At 36.5% G+C, this 16,963-nt stretch overlaps 2 protein-coding genes across 10 annotated transcripts; one reads left to right on the top strand and one right to left on the bottom strand.

The window, feature by feature from the left end:
• The first annotated feature begins 2,939 nt into the window (after nucleotides 1-2,939).
• Nucleotides 2,940-7,783, top strand: LOC133728593 (endoplasmic reticulum oxidoreductin-1-like). 9 transcript variants are annotated; one of them, XM_062156011.1, is made up of 9 exons: nucleotides 2,940-3,261; nucleotides 4,072-4,151; nucleotides 4,257-4,303; nucleotides 5,139-5,263; nucleotides 5,433-5,546; nucleotides 5,645-5,847; nucleotides 5,960-6,083; nucleotides 7,123-7,235; nucleotides 7,592-7,783. In XM_062156011.1, the coding sequence occupies exons 4-8, from the start codon at nucleotides 5,243-5,245 to the stop codon at nucleotides 7,162-7,164; spliced, it is 504 nt and encodes a 167-aa protein (XP_062011995.1). In that variant the 5' UTR covers nucleotides 2,940-3,261; nucleotides 4,072-4,151; nucleotides 4,257-4,303; nucleotides 5,139-5,242; the 3' UTR covers nucleotides 7,165-7,235; nucleotides 7,592-7,783. The 9 variants fall into 9 exon arrangements, with proteins under 9 accessions (XP_062011995.1, XP_062011996.1, XP_062011997.1 ...); XM_062156012.1 differs by having other exon boundaries at nucleotides 4,251-4,303; XM_062156013.1 differs by having other exon boundaries at nucleotides 4,072-4,303.
• Nucleotides 7,784-13,682: 5,899 nt separating this feature from the next.
• LOC133731060 (endoplasmic reticulum oxidoreductin-1-like) lies at nucleotides 13,683-14,486 on the bottom strand. The gene is made up of 3 exons (XM_062158527.1): nucleotides 14,367-14,486; nucleotides 13,878-14,090; nucleotides 13,683-13,766 (listed from the first exon to the last, which is right to left on the bottom strand). The coding sequence occupies exons 1-3, from the start codon at nucleotides 14,481-14,483 to the stop codon at nucleotides 13,683-13,685; spliced, it is 414 nt and encodes a 137-aa protein (XP_062014511.1). The 5' UTR covers nucleotides 14,484-14,486.
• Nucleotides 14,487-16,963: the final 2,477 nt, after the last annotated feature.

The following is a 16,963-nucleotide window of genomic DNA, read 5'->3' as shown; positions in this document are numbered from 1 at the left end:
AATTTGGGAAAACTTCCTTCATGAAAGTTGTAGAGCTCGTCGATACGATCTCGTGCATATGTGGAATGCAATATTCGGAGTTCGTATAATTAATTTATGAATATTTGAAATTTGGAATTTTTCTATAAATAGAAAAAAAAATTCGAATTCTGTCATTAAGGACAGAAAAATTTTATTTTTGCGTTTAGGCCCCCGAAAACCTCCGTTCTCTCTCCTCTCCCACGTGGCCGAACCGCTTGACCCGACCCGATAATTGCCGCCGCCTCCGGCATCCTCCGGCCACGACCCGGCCATCCCCGGAGTCGCCGTGCTGCGCCCAGCCGCCTGGTGCCCTCCACTTGCCCCGCCGTCGCCCCCAGAGTTGGATCGAAGGAGCCCCAGCCGTGCGAAACCCGACCCGGCCGGAAAACCTATTTTCCGGCATCACCTCGGCCAATCCTTCTCGATTTTGGAATCGTCTTCTCCTGCTGATCATCCTCATATCCTCCTTGCATCACGATTTGAAGTGTAGAGCAAAAGATCAAGCGTTGAAGATTGACGGCTCTGATTTGATCTGGAAACGTGATCCGACGGCCAAGATGGATCCAACTTCCAAGCTTGATCTAGGACGATCTAGACCGAATCTCGCTTAGCTCCAGGTATGAAAGTCGATCAACCCTTCATTTTGAACCAATTTGTAGTTGGTCACTTTGCCATCGGAGGTGGTTGACCCGGCGTTGACCACCGGCTGACCCGCCGCTTGTGGCGGGCGTCCGGCCTTATTTTTGTGTTCTGCTTTTAGTTTATTCATCTACGCATCGATACGGTCGTTTGAATATATCGTAAAGTCATTTTGGAGGAAGTTGATGCATGCTAGGATTTCGATTTTTACGCATTACTTTCGGTTTACGAACTGCGAAGATCTGACCATCAGTTTTGCTTCAAATTTAGATATGTTGATCATATGACTGTCTCGATGACTTTGTGTGGTCACGGGCGAAGATCCGACCGTTGGATCTTCGTATAATTGGGAAATAGTGATTTGAAAGGCGATTTGTGAGAATCCGACCGTCGGATTTTCGAACAATTTTGTAGAGATGTTTGTAAGGATGATTCAAGAAGATCTGACCGTTGGATCTTCGTGATAATTTTGGAGGATGATCCTAAGGGCGATCCATGAGGATCCAACCGTTAGATCATCATATAATTTCGATCTGACCGTTGGATCATCATATAATTTCGATCCGACCGTTGGATCATCATTAATCTAGAATCCGACCATTGGATTTCTGTATTTGTGTGCTTATGAGTTGTTGGCCAAGTTAAGATCATTATTGGATTAGGTGATTGATGGATTTATTTGGCGGACGATTCGTGAGATTGTTATTTGAGCTGTTAAGAAGACGCAGCTGGATTAGAGGTGAGTAAACCTCACGTGGTTCATATTACGAACCGAGTACTTTTAATTACTTTATTTTTATCGTAATTGTGTGAAAACATTTTTGGAATAAATATTTGTTTAAAAATCATATGGACTTGATCAACTACGGTTCATAGGTAAGTAAAATGATTTTAATTATACAAATGAATTTCTCGGTTTTATTGCATGTGAACTATAGTTGGTATTAGTGATTATCCCTGAGCGGATAATTACGTGTATATATATTTACGTGGTTGTATATGGAATGGTATGAAATTGAGGTGTGTGTGGAACTGTGATAACTTGGTTATGATATGTTATTGCTTTGAAATTGCCATGATTAATTGTGATAATGATTATCAACGAATGTTGTGATAATTATGTTGACCGTGTGAATTGAATAGAAGGTAGAGAATGTAAGGTCCCGAGAATCGAATGGTCTAAGGTTCTTCGGTTTAACAATAACCGAAGTGTTTTTGTTCTGAGGATGGGAATGTCCGAAGTTCGACGGTTAAGGATAACCGAAGTGTTTTTGTTCTGAGGACGGGGATGTCTGAAGTTCGACGGTTTAATGATAACCGGAGTATTTTGTTCTGAGGACGGGGATGTCCGAAGTTCGACGGTTTAATGATAACCAGAGTATTTTGTTCTGAGGACGGAGAGTCCAAAGTTCGAGGGTTATTAAGATAACCTGGGAATACATTGTTTACTTGAACCTAGGCCAAGGTGACAGGTACGATGTAGTTAGAGCTCTAACGTGTTATGGGATGGGACCAAAGTGTTGATATTTGAATGAGGGAAACGTGAGGATGTATTAATTCCTTGTTGTTCACGTGTGTTGGTTTGATGTTCCCTTTGTGGATGTTGAGATTGTTGGTTGTTACTTGAGTAAAAAGTATTGTAAATTAATAAATCAACAGTTCATTCTTGTTTACTCATACGAGCTGTCGAAAGCTTACCGGGTTTGGTGTTGTTGCAATCCTGGTACACTATTCAAATTATGTAGCGGGTAATCCTACAGGACTGGAGAATCAGGGCGGTGATCGTGCGGTTAGAGCATTTGTTATAGTTTTACAGCAATTGTAATAGTGAGGTGAGTTAAGCTCATTTGAGCCTTACAATTTGATTTGGTGAGAGTGTGCTGTAATAAATAACTTGAGGATTTGATTTATTGTAATATTCACTACAAAAAAGAATTCATTTAGCTTCACCAGTTAGCGTCGGCGTTAGAATGCCGTCGCCATTGATCAAAAATTTGCTACGGCAAATGCCGCGTCGCAAAGAGAAAAATTATTTGCCACGGCAAGGCATCGCCGTCGCATAAATGTACCTTCAATTGCTACGGCATATTTTTTCCGTCGCTAAATTTCTCTATTTTTAACTACGGTAGAATGTGCCGTCGTGTATTTTCCTTTTATACATTTTTTTTTTTTTTTGACTTTTGGGTGAATATATGTGCCAAAACCCGCTCCCTCCATCTGCTATTTCCCGCTCCCTCCATCCAGTCCCGACAACGAGGTCAACATAGCAATCTGTGAAGTCGACATATGCTAGTTCAGCTCCACCTCCTTCCTATTTTTCTTCTTCCTCCCAAAACCCCAAACTTCACTCCCCTTCGTTCATTCAACAACAACAACAACAAAACCCTTATTTCTGTAAACCCTAAATCAAGCTTCCGAATTAGAGCTTCCACCTCCAGCGATAATAGCCAACCGCCGTGGTGGGCGAACCTGTTGCCCGCCCAAGCTTTGGGATCCGATAAAGTTCTCAGATTGATCTCCGGTGCCACCGCTAGCCCCATTGGCCAGTACGTGTCGGAACCCGTCACTTTTCTTCATTCTCTCGACCCCAGAGTCAAATTGGTATGATCTATTTTGATGGGTAATGCTTGGTTTTTGATTCTATTTGGTGGGTTTGGTCTAATTTTGGTTTTGCAGGTTTTTGACTGTTTAAGTTTTGGTGATAGAATTTGGTTTGTGGGTTTTGGGTATTGTCGGTTTGTTCTTCACGATAGAGTTTCACATTTTATGAGTTTGATCTGCTTATGATAAGAAAGTACTGTTCCTTTTGATTTTCTAAGAGCAGAAAGATATCAGAAATAGTAAGGTAACTCTTGTAATAGGGTACAACTTGGGTCTTCTGAACTTTACATGTTTTTAGAAAGAAATTAAATGAAAGAATGTATTCTTTTCATGTTCTGGTGAAGCAAATAGAGAGTTACTGAATATAGAAAGGCTTCCTTAGTATCCTAGTTGTAGTTTAAGTGGTGAACTTGGAGAAGTTTAGTGACATCTTATTAGCATGTTGCAAGTGCCCCCTAAAATTTGAGATGATAGAGTGGAACCGGTTCCGTCTTATACACTTCAGATCACCAAAGATAAGTTATTTATTGAATTTGCTGACTCGCAGACCTTGTGGTCCTTCTCTGTTTAACTATAAAGTAACTTATTTCAAGGTAAAAACATCATTCTAAAGTAATTGTCAGTCGAGCAAAAAATAGTTATTGAAAATGGACTATCAATCTATTGATAATGATAAGGTTATGCATGCTGGAGAATTATCTGTTCTTAAATGCCTATTTGTTGTGACATCTCCCTTTTGGTAAACTTGCTTGACAAGCATTGTATTGAAACTGTACACATCTTTACTTCCTATATATTCTGCTCATGCAGGGTATCACTCTCTTTGCATCTGTTGCTGCAACTCTTGGACTAAAATATTGCTCGAGTTTGCTTGAGAACTGATCTCAAAGGTAAGCGATCCATATTGGTTAAGTTTGAAAATTTTACTTTTTTTTTTGTTGTTGTGAATTTATTTAATTTGCTGGCATTTTGTTTTGGTTTTGAATAAGGAGTAGTTTAGAGAGAAGCACAGAAACAGTGCCTCAACAAATCAGTCTCTGCTGTAAGTGAATCTCATTTCCTAGATCTGCATGCTCAATTCTTCTTGATATGATTTTTTTTTGGTTGCTTTGCAGAAATGTTAGTGTTGGTCCATAAATATGTCAAGTTGTTAGTCAATTTATGATTCATAAATTGGAACTTATGCATATATCAGGATTACCCAAGCAATTAAAGTTGTTAGTCAATTAATATCATTTGAGTCCATTACAACTTTTTTGTTTTGTTCCTGCACTCCAGACCTCAAGATTTGAGCTTTTGTCTTGTTCAGTTTTGATTACAATTGATTAAAACCTCATGAAAAATCCCAAAAGCCACCGCTGCATGACAAAGTTTCATTTATGCAAACAAGAGTCCAGAAGATTTTGACAAGAAGCCATTATATTTGGCTAGTGCATGATTCCATTTCTTATCTGCCAAGTGCTAACACCACCACCACAAGTAGCCAAAAGTTTTATTTTTAATTATCTCTTAGCAAAATAAAAGCTCTCAATTGCTTTTAACTTCACCCATGGCAGCAACGAAGACATGTATAACTTCAAAAAATGAAAACAAAAAGTCTAGAATTATGAGATTGATAAGTAGTTCATTTCATATCTAATTGTATCTAGTCACAAACTCGTACTGCATCATATCTAATTATCTTGTTAGTTCAATTTTGTTACCATGGTTCTCTTGCTCTTTACATGTTCAGTTAGCTGCTTTGGTAGAATGATACTGAGGAAGGTGTTAATTTGAGAGGAAGGTGTCAATTTTCAACAACCTTTGCAAAGTTTTGGTTATTTTTCTTGATTAAAGAGGAAGGTGTTAATTTGAGAGGTGATTCTTGTTTTCTGTAGAGATTCACTGAGAGAGATAGAGAGGAGTAATGGGATTGAGAGGATGAGATGCAGCTTTTTGAAGTTGCTGAGATAGCTTATTTAGCAGGCAAGCATATGATACCATGCTCCATGTTCTCTGCTTGGTATGCTTTCTTGAAGTTTCCTTTGTCTACATGCATTTAAGATTTCATAATTAAATCTTTATATGTACTCGTTTAGTACATGCAAGGGAAGTGTGGCAGTCAATCCTGTATATTGCTGGATATTGAAATTCTTAAATAACTCATTAAATATTTCATCATCCTTTGGCAGGAACTTGACCATGTTCATCACATGGAACTGATGCATGATCGCGTTTTAAAATATCCAGATCGTGTTCAGAATTTGTACTTCGCATTCCTCTTTGTTCTCCGGGCAGTGACAAGAGTAAGCATTTTCTGCTATCCTTTCTGAGTTGGTACCGCATAATCAATTTTCTTATTGTCCCACATTTACTAATCATTGATGGGCTTAACATCTTGTAGGCTGCAGATTACTTAGAGCAGGCTGAGTATGATACAGGTAATCATGAGGAAGACCTTAGAACAGAGTCTTTGATGAGGCAGCTACTTTACAATCCTCAACTCCAAGCTACATGTCCCCTACCGTTTGATGAAGCAAAGCTCTGGAACAGTCAGAGCGGACCACAATTGAAGCAAAAAATTCAAAAGAAATTCAGAAACATCAGGTTTGTCTGTGAGAAAGTTGCTTCAGTAATTAATATTTTATGTTGAACTAAACATTGATCACCTGCTTGTCATTCGGAGTTGTAAAGTAAAAATTTCATCTTCAAATTTCAGTGCATTAATGGATTGTGTGGGATGTGAGAAATGTCGGCTCTGGGGAAAGCTTCAAGTTCTTGGTCTTGGTACTGCATTGAAGATCCTCTTTTCTGTGGATGGTAAAAATCATCAAGATCAACTTGTAAGTTCTTGCAGCTCTCTTATCAAACTTATCTTGCAACGTAGGTTTTCTTATTTATCTAAATACCCATTTGTCAGTTTTGACTTGCAAAGCTACCAAATTGGTTTTGATCGGGTTATGCTTGAGGTTTTCCAATAGCTTTCCAGCTGAACATTTAGACTTTGTTTGAGTTGCCTTGTTTAACAAGTTCTTTAGAGTAGGTGAACATGAACCAACTCTTTCTCTCTCATTTTTCTTTGCACATGCAGCTGCAGCTGCAACGAAATGGCTCTTATTGGTGTCATTTAAAACTTTGTTGTTCAAGTTCTCATGCCCACCGTTTTTTGATAGAATTCAAGAATCAATCTAGTTTTAGTTCAATTTTTCATCAAAATTTAATATTGTTTTTTGCTGTGCTACTTGCTATTCTATCTATTTGATTTGCTTTGCTGGAGATTATATCTAGTACAATAGGATCATTGTAAACAGATATATACCAGCTTTAGGTGGTAGTCATAAAATCTGAGCACTAATTTGTTCCCAAAATCTTTTTTTAAACAATTTAATGGGAAAGACTATCCTTTGCTTTTGTGAGATTGGTTTAATGGTTTTGATATTAGGGTATGTGTTTTGAATTGGGGTTTGAGGAGGTTGGAATGAAAAAGGTGTATGCTTTTGATTTTTATTTTGAGCGTGTGACATCAATTGGTGAATAACAATGATAGTTATTGATGATTCACAATCTTTTGATCTCAGTTGTTTGTGATGAGTTAATTATGTGGCTTATTCCTCTAAGGGTTTATCTTTTGGATCCTTCCTGGGCACATGACAATGAAGCTTAGAAGTAAAACAGGGCATATCAATACCATAAGACAGTAGGAACTAAATGCTTTCATAGAGTATATATGAATTGAAACTATAATGAAATGACTGAAAGCTACGAAACTAAGTAAAGGTTTTTTTGGTCTGTAACTTATTTCTTATGTGTGTAATTCTTGTTCATTGTTTATCAAGTTCTAAATTTGCAACTCTATGTTCATTGAATCTTGAATTTACGCAGGTATGTCCAGAACTACAGGGAAAAGGAGAAGTTGGAGCATAGGCTCTAAAATGCACAGTTGGAAAAGGAGGATAAGAGGCAGAGCTTTCAGCAACATTTTTTGGGGATTGCAGGTATGAAAAACTCATATGTAGTTTAAATTTCACTCAAGTTTTTTTATCTGGATTATTGGTGTGTAGTGTGTACACCGATATTGTTTGATCTGGTTGACAGTAAATTTGCCAACCTAGGATCTATGCTTTAATGAAGTAATTAATCACTCAAATGTACACTTCTCCAAATTTCACTTAAATGTACACTTCTCCACACTAGGATCTATGCTTTCATAAAGTAATTAATCAGAGGATTTCAATATCAATTTGCCTAAACTTTAGTATCAGTAAGTGTAGTCCTAAGTCTCATGCTCATCCTCCCTCTCTTCACTTGATTTATGTTTCTTTATCTGAATACGTTTCAGTTATCTATGTAGATAGAAAACGGACACATATCTTGAGGAAGATGGAGGAAGATCCCTGCAAAGCTTTTCTTGAAGTAGAGGAAGAAAAGTACCTTGTATTATCTTATAAACTCTTGTATAAAAGCTTCATTGCTTTTGTAACATTCATGAGAAAAATCCAAATGTAACATTCCCTTTTCAATATGTTGAATTCCTTTTTGTACAGCTTTTATCCAAAAAAAAAAAAATCTGCCAATGCATATTTACATGCCAGATTTTTTTTTATTCATAAATAAAATTCTGCGACGGCAATTTTACCGTCGCAAAGCTTTGGTAGCGGTCGGTGGCGTCGCTATAGATATTTGCGACGGCATTTTTCAGTAGCAAAATTCTTGCGACGGCAACCTTTTGCCGTCGCTAATAAGCTTGCGACGGTGCATTTGCCGTCGCTAATACCAATGGCGACGCCCCCAACGACATCGGCGCAATTGCCGTCGCCTAGCCGTCGCCATTGGTCTTTCGCGACGGCAATTTCACTTTCCGCGACGGCACAGCGCCGTGGCAATTTGAATTTTTTTTTGTAGTGATTGAGAGGTGTGAAGTGTGGTTGTTTGTGAGAAAAAAATTCAGGACATTATTTGTAATTGTTATTATTCATGTTTCGGACTTTGAATTGATTATTCAAAATTCGGGGCGTGACAAAGACCATTAAGCATAGTCACTACAATATCTTCAGTCATCAATGACAACTCCAACATTTTCAAGAGCATCTTTGGCTGCCTTTATCTTACCAAGGTATGTCTCAATGTCATTAGAGCCTTTCTTTACATTCTGCAAATTAGATTTTAATTGCAAGATGTTTTGCTTGTTAGCATCAGCAAATTTCAGTTTTAGTCTGGTCGTTAAATCTTGAGCAGATTTGCTTCCCACAACACAATTCATAGCAACAGCATTGAGAGTTTGACCAATCATATTGACTATACTTTGATCCTGCATCTTCCAGGCAATGTAATAAGTTGAACTAGTGTTTGTGGAACCATCAGTAGATAGTACACAATGAGGTGGACAAGGACTGGAGCCATCCACAAATCCAAAGAGATTTTGGCCTCTGAGAAATGATTCCATCCTAAATAACCAGGTAGGGTAGTTTGACTCATCGATTAGGATATTAGGAAGATAGACTGTGGTTTGAGAAGGATTTTGAGCTGCAGAGACTGTCATGATTCTGAGTTGATGTGTGAACAAGAGAGCTACAGATCTAGGGTTTCAGCTAAGATTTTCTTGCAAAATTTAAGTAATCAAGGTTTCATTGTACACTTTGGAATATCGATCACAATTTCAATTGGATTTCAAGCTATGAGTGTAAACTCAAGAGCAAGAAATTATGTAAGCCTTACACCTGTATTGAGTAATGCCTGAGTCGTAACATCCAGGTCTGACCCAAATTGAGCAAAGGAGGCCACTTCGCATATTGTGCCAATTCTAGTTTTGAACTACCGCATCACAGCTTCAATTCAAGTAGTAAGTATCAAATTGCAGATGAATCACATGAACTTCTTCAAGACTAATAGTAACTTCAACCAAATCAATGATGAAGACTTATCTAGATTGCAGAGCTACAATCAGAGAAGAATAGAAGATGAACTTGTAGATTTGTATATGAATCTTTGGATTTTTGGTGCTCCAAGGTCGCAGCCTGAGCTATTGATACCATGAAAGCTTGAATGAGAAGAAGAAATGAAATTGTAAAAATAGAGAGAAAATGGATAAGAGAATCTTATGTATTTATGATAACAACGAGAACATGAGGATTACAAGGTATTTATAGTACTGAGTTAAGCACACATATGGTTTACACAAGTCAAGCATCCACAGCTCAACACACAACAAACCGTGCACACTTAACAAACTAAGTAACAGACTTAAAGCTAATTAACAAGACTAATTACAGTTTGACTAATTAACACTATATAGTCCTAACACTTCCTTATCCATAAGCCACTTGAAATGCACCAATCATTCAGGATAATCACCAACTCCAATAGAAGTCATGATCTGAATAAATAAGCACTTGAAGACCATATATCGACCTAATACCCCAAGAAGGTTCAATTCTTAGGCCAAGTTATCCCAATCCACTAAGTGATAAATGAGGGTGGCAAGATACTCTCTTTGAAAGACCATGGATTAGGCTAGATAGCCCATATATGAGCTTAGGCCCAAAAGCCCAAGCCCAAAAATGAGCGATCCTAGCATAAGCACATGTCATCTTCTACCACGCTACCACCTACCGTCCCTTTCACATCATGTTCTACTGCTAAATTTCGGATATGCCCACAACCGAGACTACTAAAGCAAGCCCAATCCAAGCTGGCAGAACTAAAAAAACACAATTTGCTGTGCAGGGCGCACCTCTCTAACAACCTGACGTTGCCGATTTCGCAAAGCTAATCACTTGCACAGCCAGTATTATCCAAATTATTATTATTTTAAAATTTTGATAAAATAAAATCAATCTATAAGGGTGGTTCGAGTTGGACCTCTAAATTTGATATTTGGATCTCTCCTACTTATTAAACCTCCAATTCACTTTTTCGAATACTTAAAAAGCTAAGTACACCTCCATAATTTTACCAAAACACCCTTAAATAATTAAATATGTATCTTCAACAATTTGTACGTTGTTTTTTTTTTATCTCTATTAATTCAATGTTGTTATATATATATATATATATATATATATATATATCAATTCAATGACAAAGAATTTTGTGAGTGAGCAGTCTACATTTTTGGTGTACTTTCAATTAAGGAACTAGAAAGTGATTCTTGAATGGGCCGAACAAGTGGACAATTACAAAGATTTTTCCGTTAATCCATATCATAGTTTTTGTGTTTGTTTTGCAATATAGTTGGTTCTAGAAAAGACTTTGGTTCTCAAATAAGTAATATATATATATATATATATATATATATATATATATATATATATATATATATATATATATATATTAAATCTAATTAAAAGGAGTTTACACTCCTTTGATCTTATAATCTATACTATTATTAAGAGAAGAGAGTTTGTCAGTAAAACAGAAAAATTTTACCAAAATATCCCTCAAATATTAAAAAACATTTGAACTGAAATATTTGAGAAAGACAAAATAGTCAATTCACAAATAAAAGAAAAACAAAATAAATTTAACAAAAAAAAATTAAAAATCAAAAACAAAATATGTGCAGCAATTTTCTTCATACTCTGTGGAATAACTTCCCACGTAATTAATATGGTGGGTGTGTTTGGAGTCTAGTTAGTAATAACTACACCAAATTATTTAATACATTTAATTTAAGGAAATTCCAAATTAGATTATTTTAAATTTAATTTTGTATTAAATGATGGGGCCATGTATAGAAATTAATTATTTTTATTTAATTATTTTAGGTAAATTATAAAGTTATATAGGTAATATAAAGAAATTTTTTATACTAATATGGGAGGTAAGAAGAGTATTTGTTTTTTGTTTTTTTTTCTTTCTTTGTCCTTATTTGTCTTTTCAGATAAGTTGACTAATAATTAAAAAAAGATGGAGGTCTAAATATCAAATTTGGAGGTCCAACTAGAACCACCCAATCTATAATTACCTACAAGTTATAGGCAATTTTTTTTTTTTTTTTTTGGAATTTACTAGATCATTGTCATGATTAGGATGTAACATTGACTTCAAACATGTTATCTAAGCTAGCATAAGTATATTTCAGGACAAGTCCAGATCGTTGGATGCTTTTCTTAAGTCTATTGCTCGATGAGTTTTGACTTTTGATTATAAAAATATATTGACTCCTTCTACCTAATGACCAGTTGTTTAGGAATTGAATTTGCTCACCACCATTTCTTATGTGGTGATACCACCAGGCACTAACAGACCAATCTACAAAAATTCGCCACGTGTTTCATAATATAACTATGGTTAACTCTTCAGATTAATATGAATAAATTAAGGGTAAAATCTTTATATGGTACCTGAATTATCACGAAATGCACTTTTTGGTATCTACAAATTTTTAGGGAGTCTAGTGGTACCTGTATTATCCCTCCGTTAGCCATTTTAGTACTTCCGTTAATTATTCCGTTAAAGTATGGGTAAAATCGTAAAACACCTATTTTTCATATTTCTTTTACAAATTTTTGATTAAACTAAATTAAAATAAATTAGACTAGGTTAAAAGAAAGACCTAGAATTGAATTTAGTGAATATTTAGATTTACCTATCATCTTTATTGATTAATCCTATTAATTGTTCGAGAAAAAAGTTATGTCTAAATTAATATATATTAAATTTTCATAAAATAAAAAAAAAAACTAAATAAAAATAAAAGTACTTAATTTAATTGACCCAAGTATCCCGATAACAGTGAAGAATAAATTGGGTATTATTTTTTATTTTTTATGTGTCAAAATGTTTTTTAATTATAGATATTTAATATATTAAATTCTATAATTCTAAATATGAATGAAAATACTATTTTACCCTTACTATTTTTACTCACATGAGTGTCACATGACCGCCACGTAGGCATTTTTAACGGAATAATGGATGGAGGTACTATAAGGGCTAACGGAGGGATAGTACAGGACTCTCTGAAAATTTGTAAGTACCAAAAAGTGCATTTCGTGATAATTTGGGTACGATTTTACCCTGTATTAAGTTGCCTCAAACTACATTGAATAGTGATACATATATTTATACAAGCATATAGAGGATTCTAGACCTGGTGTAGACCCTTTGAGATATTTTGAATTGTTGGACTATTACATGTACAGTGTTGGTATTTGTCTGTATATGTAAAGGATGTGCGGTGCAGAGTGCAGGCCTTCTCTTTGTTGTACGCCATTTTTAGTTGTAAGCTTGGGATTGCTCTAGCTCTCTGTGTGCATCTTCATCACTAGTCATGCGGTCTTGCTGATGTGGCTTGATCATGGTTTCATTAATTACTACCCATCTGTTCGCTTATCTCCACATTTCAGCACGTTAATTTTTATATTTCTTAGTAAAAGTCAGACCATTTATCTTCGGTCTCTATTTAGGATGGCTGGCCCTGAAAAGAAAAACACCGAGTTTTTTTTTATGTTGATGTCCTTTTTGTACGTTGCAGGAGATCTTTAATCATCGGCGACGCTCCTTTGGTGTGCCATTATTCCAAGAACAAATCAGAAGTGATTTTAAAAAGTTGGAATACGGCCCGGACTCCCCGGAGGAGAAGGAAAAGTACTCCGAAACATCGGCCGTTGCCGATAACAAAGAAAATCTGAAATCTGGTACTAATCTAATCATAGCGACACTGATCGCAACAGTTACATTTACTGCAGCTCTCGCCCCACCTGGAGGATACGGAGACGATGTAAAGATGATTCTAAGGGAAAACACAGACTTCAAATGGTTTCGGGCATTTAACATATATGATGTCCTTCGATCGTTTTCTCCGTCCTGGTACTCTTTTATGAATCTGTTATGGCGTATGTTGGCTCCAAACTTTTTCCAATCAAACCTGGAAGCCTCATTTTGGTTTCCCTTTACGGACTGTTTTTTTTTTTCGCAATGGGGATAGGCACGAGAGCAGCACAGACCAAAAACTGGAAAACTACCACGTTTGACCCTCGGTCGAATCTAGTTTTTATCGTTTCTGCGTTACTAGCTCTCGCCCCTCATTTCATTCGAAAGAGACTGGAGAAGCTTGCACGTGGAAAACCGAGATCTGGCTCCGCAACCGCATAATTTGATGGCCTCAGTATTAGATTTCAGTTGCCTCTTCGCATAGTTTGCCATTAATTTCAGCTTTTTGTATTGCACTATTGCGTATGTATGAATATTGCCTTACCAACTTGAGCTTAATTTGATTTGATCTTGGCTTCGTAACAGAAAGCAATATAGTTTTAGGAATCTATGTATGTCTAAAATCATTCAACTTGGAATCTGTTGAATCTTGTATTGGCTACTTAGAGCATCATTGTCCCAGCATTTGTATGTATTAATTGATAACACTGGGTTTGTTCCTATGATCTCTGTAACTCTCCAAAGCTTGGTTTCCATGATTCCCATCTTATATTATATATGATCATAGACTAATCAATCAGTAGTGTGCAGTATGCTTTACAGTTGCTTTCAAATTTGTGATATCCGATAGTTACGGTGCTAACATCCCTAACCTGGAAAAGCATACCATTAATTCGTTAGCAATTCATACTCCCTAGCTATCTCCACCTTGTTACATGCATGTAACCACAATACATAAGGGCAACTTATTGCTTGCAATGTACAACAGGAATAGTCACATACCTAAGCCTGATCGGGATGACAGCTTCCCATAATCTTTGTAACGTGCTGATTGTTTGTATGGAAGGTTCAATAACACGTCCTCCTTCTGCTACTTTCCTGATTGAATCACCACTTTGACGAACAATTTCGACAGATTCAGAAAGTCGATTTAACAGATTTACAAGAGCAATCACTTCATTTCGTTGCAGCTGCAACTGCATATGCAAAGAAAAATGAGAGAACGAGACGGTTCATGTTCACATATATATACTAACCAACTTGTTAAAGAAAAACTCAAACAAAGTCAAAATGTTCAGCTGGAAAGCTATTGGAAAACCTCAAACATCTTGACCGGATCAATTATTGGTTCACTAGTTTTCCAAGTTAAGCGAACAAATGGATCTTGGAACAACCAATCATGTCTGGTTTTTAGAGCAATAAGAAAGCCTATGTTGGGAAATGAGTTTCATAATAGAGCTGCAAGAACTCACAGGTTGATCTTGATTATTTTTACCATCAACAGAAAAGAGGATCTTCAATGCAGTACCAAGACCAAGAACTTGAAGCTTTCCCCAGAGCCAACACTTTTCACATCCCACACAATCCATTAACGCACTGAAATTTGTCAATGAATTCATTACGTTATGACTCCTTAAAGCAAGGTGGTAAATGATTTCCTTCAGTATAAAATAGTAGTCGGCGGAGAAAATTCTCAGATGCAAACCTAATGTTTCTGAATTGCTTTTGAATTTGCTGCTTCAACTGTGGCCCACTTTGACCTTTCCAGAGCTTTGCTTCATCAAACGGTAGAGGACATGCAGCTTGGAGTTTAGGATTATAGAGTAGCTGCCACATCAAAAACTGTGTTTTCAGGTCTTCCATGATTACCAGTATCATACTCAAGCCTGCTCTAAGTAATCTGCAGCCTATAATATGTAACAATAAGTTCAATGTGGACAAATTGAACATGCAAGTATGCGAAGCAGAAAAGAAACGCTTACTATTGTCACTGCTCAGAGAACAAAGAGGAATGAGAAGTACAAATTCTGGATACGATCTGGATATTTTAAAACACGACCATGCATGACCTTCAGATTAATTTTGACCCCACTGAAAGTTATATGCTCAAAGGTCAAATACTTTCTCAACTTACCAAAAATCAGGAAACTGCATTCATCTTTTCTTTCTACCAAAATGCAAGTTTTTCTTCATAATAGAAAAAGTTCTAACTTCTAATCCGAAGAAGTGTCATCATCCAACCAAGTCATTACTGAAGAATGAACAATGCCTATATTATGGATTATTAATTTGGCAGAAATCTGCAAAAACTTTATAGTTGCCACTCAACTGGACTTAAAAAAACAAAATGAAATGGACAAAGAAAAATAGTCACATGATATGAGGCAGAAGGAGAACCAGATTTGTGATCTTGTCCAGAAGATAATCAGCAGCTATGTGAATTGAAATGGAGGAACGAAGACCAGATATTAATTTGTATAATACTCTTTGCTCCTGGCAAATGTCCTGAGTTGAATCTGCAGAAGAGCAAACAAACAACAATGAATTAAAAATTTGGTATAACAAAATTATAAACATCACTGATACACGTTTGAGCTTTGAAGCAGGTATACTCAATATGAAACAAAGATATAACATTTTAATGATAAAAGGCTACAAGCAGTCAAATTGTCACAAATAGTGATCTAACAGAATATTAAACACACATTTTGGGCAATTTGCAGAGTAAACAGCATCCCATATCCTTCTAGCCGATGGACCTGTGTAGCCAGTGTAACGTTCAGGGTTTAGTAGAAGGTTCACACTTCACATATGTCATCTCACCTGCAGATAAAAACTTAATAGTCAATCTCCATTCAATATTAGTAAAAATATTCATTTTCCTACAACAAGAAAGAGCATGTATCAAAATTGAAATAAATGAACAAGAAACAATGGCTGAGGAGAATTTCTACATTCAAGATTCATCTACTATATATATATGCCATAAATCATGAACCTAATTTCAACCAAATTGTGGGATGAACTCATGAAAGCGATGAATAAACAATTTGGTTGAAATTGTAAGCCTATTCTGAACTTATCATGACTTCTATAGATTTGGATGTAAGCCAATTATCTTCATTACTTTCTGATATCTCTTAAATGTAGCACGCAATTTCCAAAATATATCATAAATAACGACTTTTTGAATTATGATCCAAAATGCCAATGCACATACTCCAGATTCCAACAAACAACAATAAAAGACTAAATTACAGAACTTAAGACTACGGAGCACAAAATGCAAGAGTTACATTAAGTAACTACCATTATCATTCTGATCATCATCAATTATCCAAGGGTTATCTGTATCAATCCAGCCTCTGAAAACTCTACTGTCTAACGTGCGGTCAACAGAACCCTGAAGCTTTTCCTCTTGACAAACCAAACTGTCAGATGTAAGGCCACGGTGCAAGCGCCTTTTAAAAGGTTCTGGAAATTCGTTTTCTGGGCATTCACATACGCTGCAATCCCGCAATAGGAACATGCCATCTTCAGTCCAGAAGGGACAGTCACACCACAGCTGGCCTATCATATTTACCAAGTATTTGAGCTCCCAAACGGTAAACAGCAAGAAGTGACAAAATTACGAAATCACTTCTAATTAAATCACTACTATAGTATGAGGAAGCACGATGTCAATGACATATTCATATTTCAATGCTGAGCTTTTTCCTTGCAGACAGCTAGAAGTGTAAGATCATACAAGAATTGTAATACCCGGTTGTTTCTTTAATCAAAGCAAACAGTGTGCTTTACTTTCATGATTCGATTACTTTAACTTTAATGATTATGCTGGGTTAATTGTTTGTATTGATCGACATTGCCGACACTCTCTCTCTCCCTCACTCACACTCTCCCTCTCTCCCACTCACACTCTCACTCTCTCTATCAGCCGAACCCAGCAAGAAAAACAGAGCAACCATTCACCTGCCGACCTCTCTCTCCTCAGGCCACCTCAAGACGTCGGACCACCTCCAGTAGCTTCGCCTACACCTTGCGCAGCCGCCGGTGGTATCCTTGCGCC

This window comes from Rosa rugosa, chromosome 2 (assembly GCF_958449725.1).
Source record: "Rosa rugosa chromosome 2, drRosRugo1.1, whole genome shotgun sequence".
NCBI lineage: Eukaryota > Viridiplantae > Streptophyta > Magnoliopsida > Rosales > Rosaceae > Rosa > Rosa rugosa.
This window is presented reverse-complemented; position numbering and strand designations above follow the sequence as displayed.

What these genes read in the sequence shown, in the direction of transcription:
- LOC133728593 (XM_062156011.1), top strand. Translation starts at nt 5,243, where the DNA reads ATGCTCCATGTTCTCTGCTTG. An exon ending in TGCTCCATGTTCTCTGCTTG is followed by an intron (nt 5,264 to 5,432) that starts GTATGCTTTCTT and finishes ATCCTTTGGCAG; the next exon opens with GAACTTGACCATGTTCATCA. An exon ending in AAAATCATCAAGATCAACTT is followed by an intron (nt 6,084 to 7,122) that starts GTAAGTTCTTGC and finishes GAATTTACGCAG; the next exon opens with GTATGTCCAGAACTACAGGG.
- LOC133731060 (XM_062158527.1), bottom strand. Translation starts at nt 14,483, where the DNA reads ATGGATTGTGTGGGATGTGAAAAGTGTTGGCTCTGGGGAAAGCTTCAA. An exon ending in AAAATAATCAAGATCAACCT is followed by an intron (nt 14,091 to 14,366) that starts GTGAGTTCTTGC and finishes TTGCATATGCAG; the next exon opens with TTGCAGCTGCAACGAAATGA. An exon ending in GGTATGTGACTATTCCTGTT is followed by an intron (nt 13,767 to 13,877) that starts GTACATTGCAAG and finishes ATGCTTTTCCAG; the next exon opens with GTTAGGGATGTTAGCACCGT.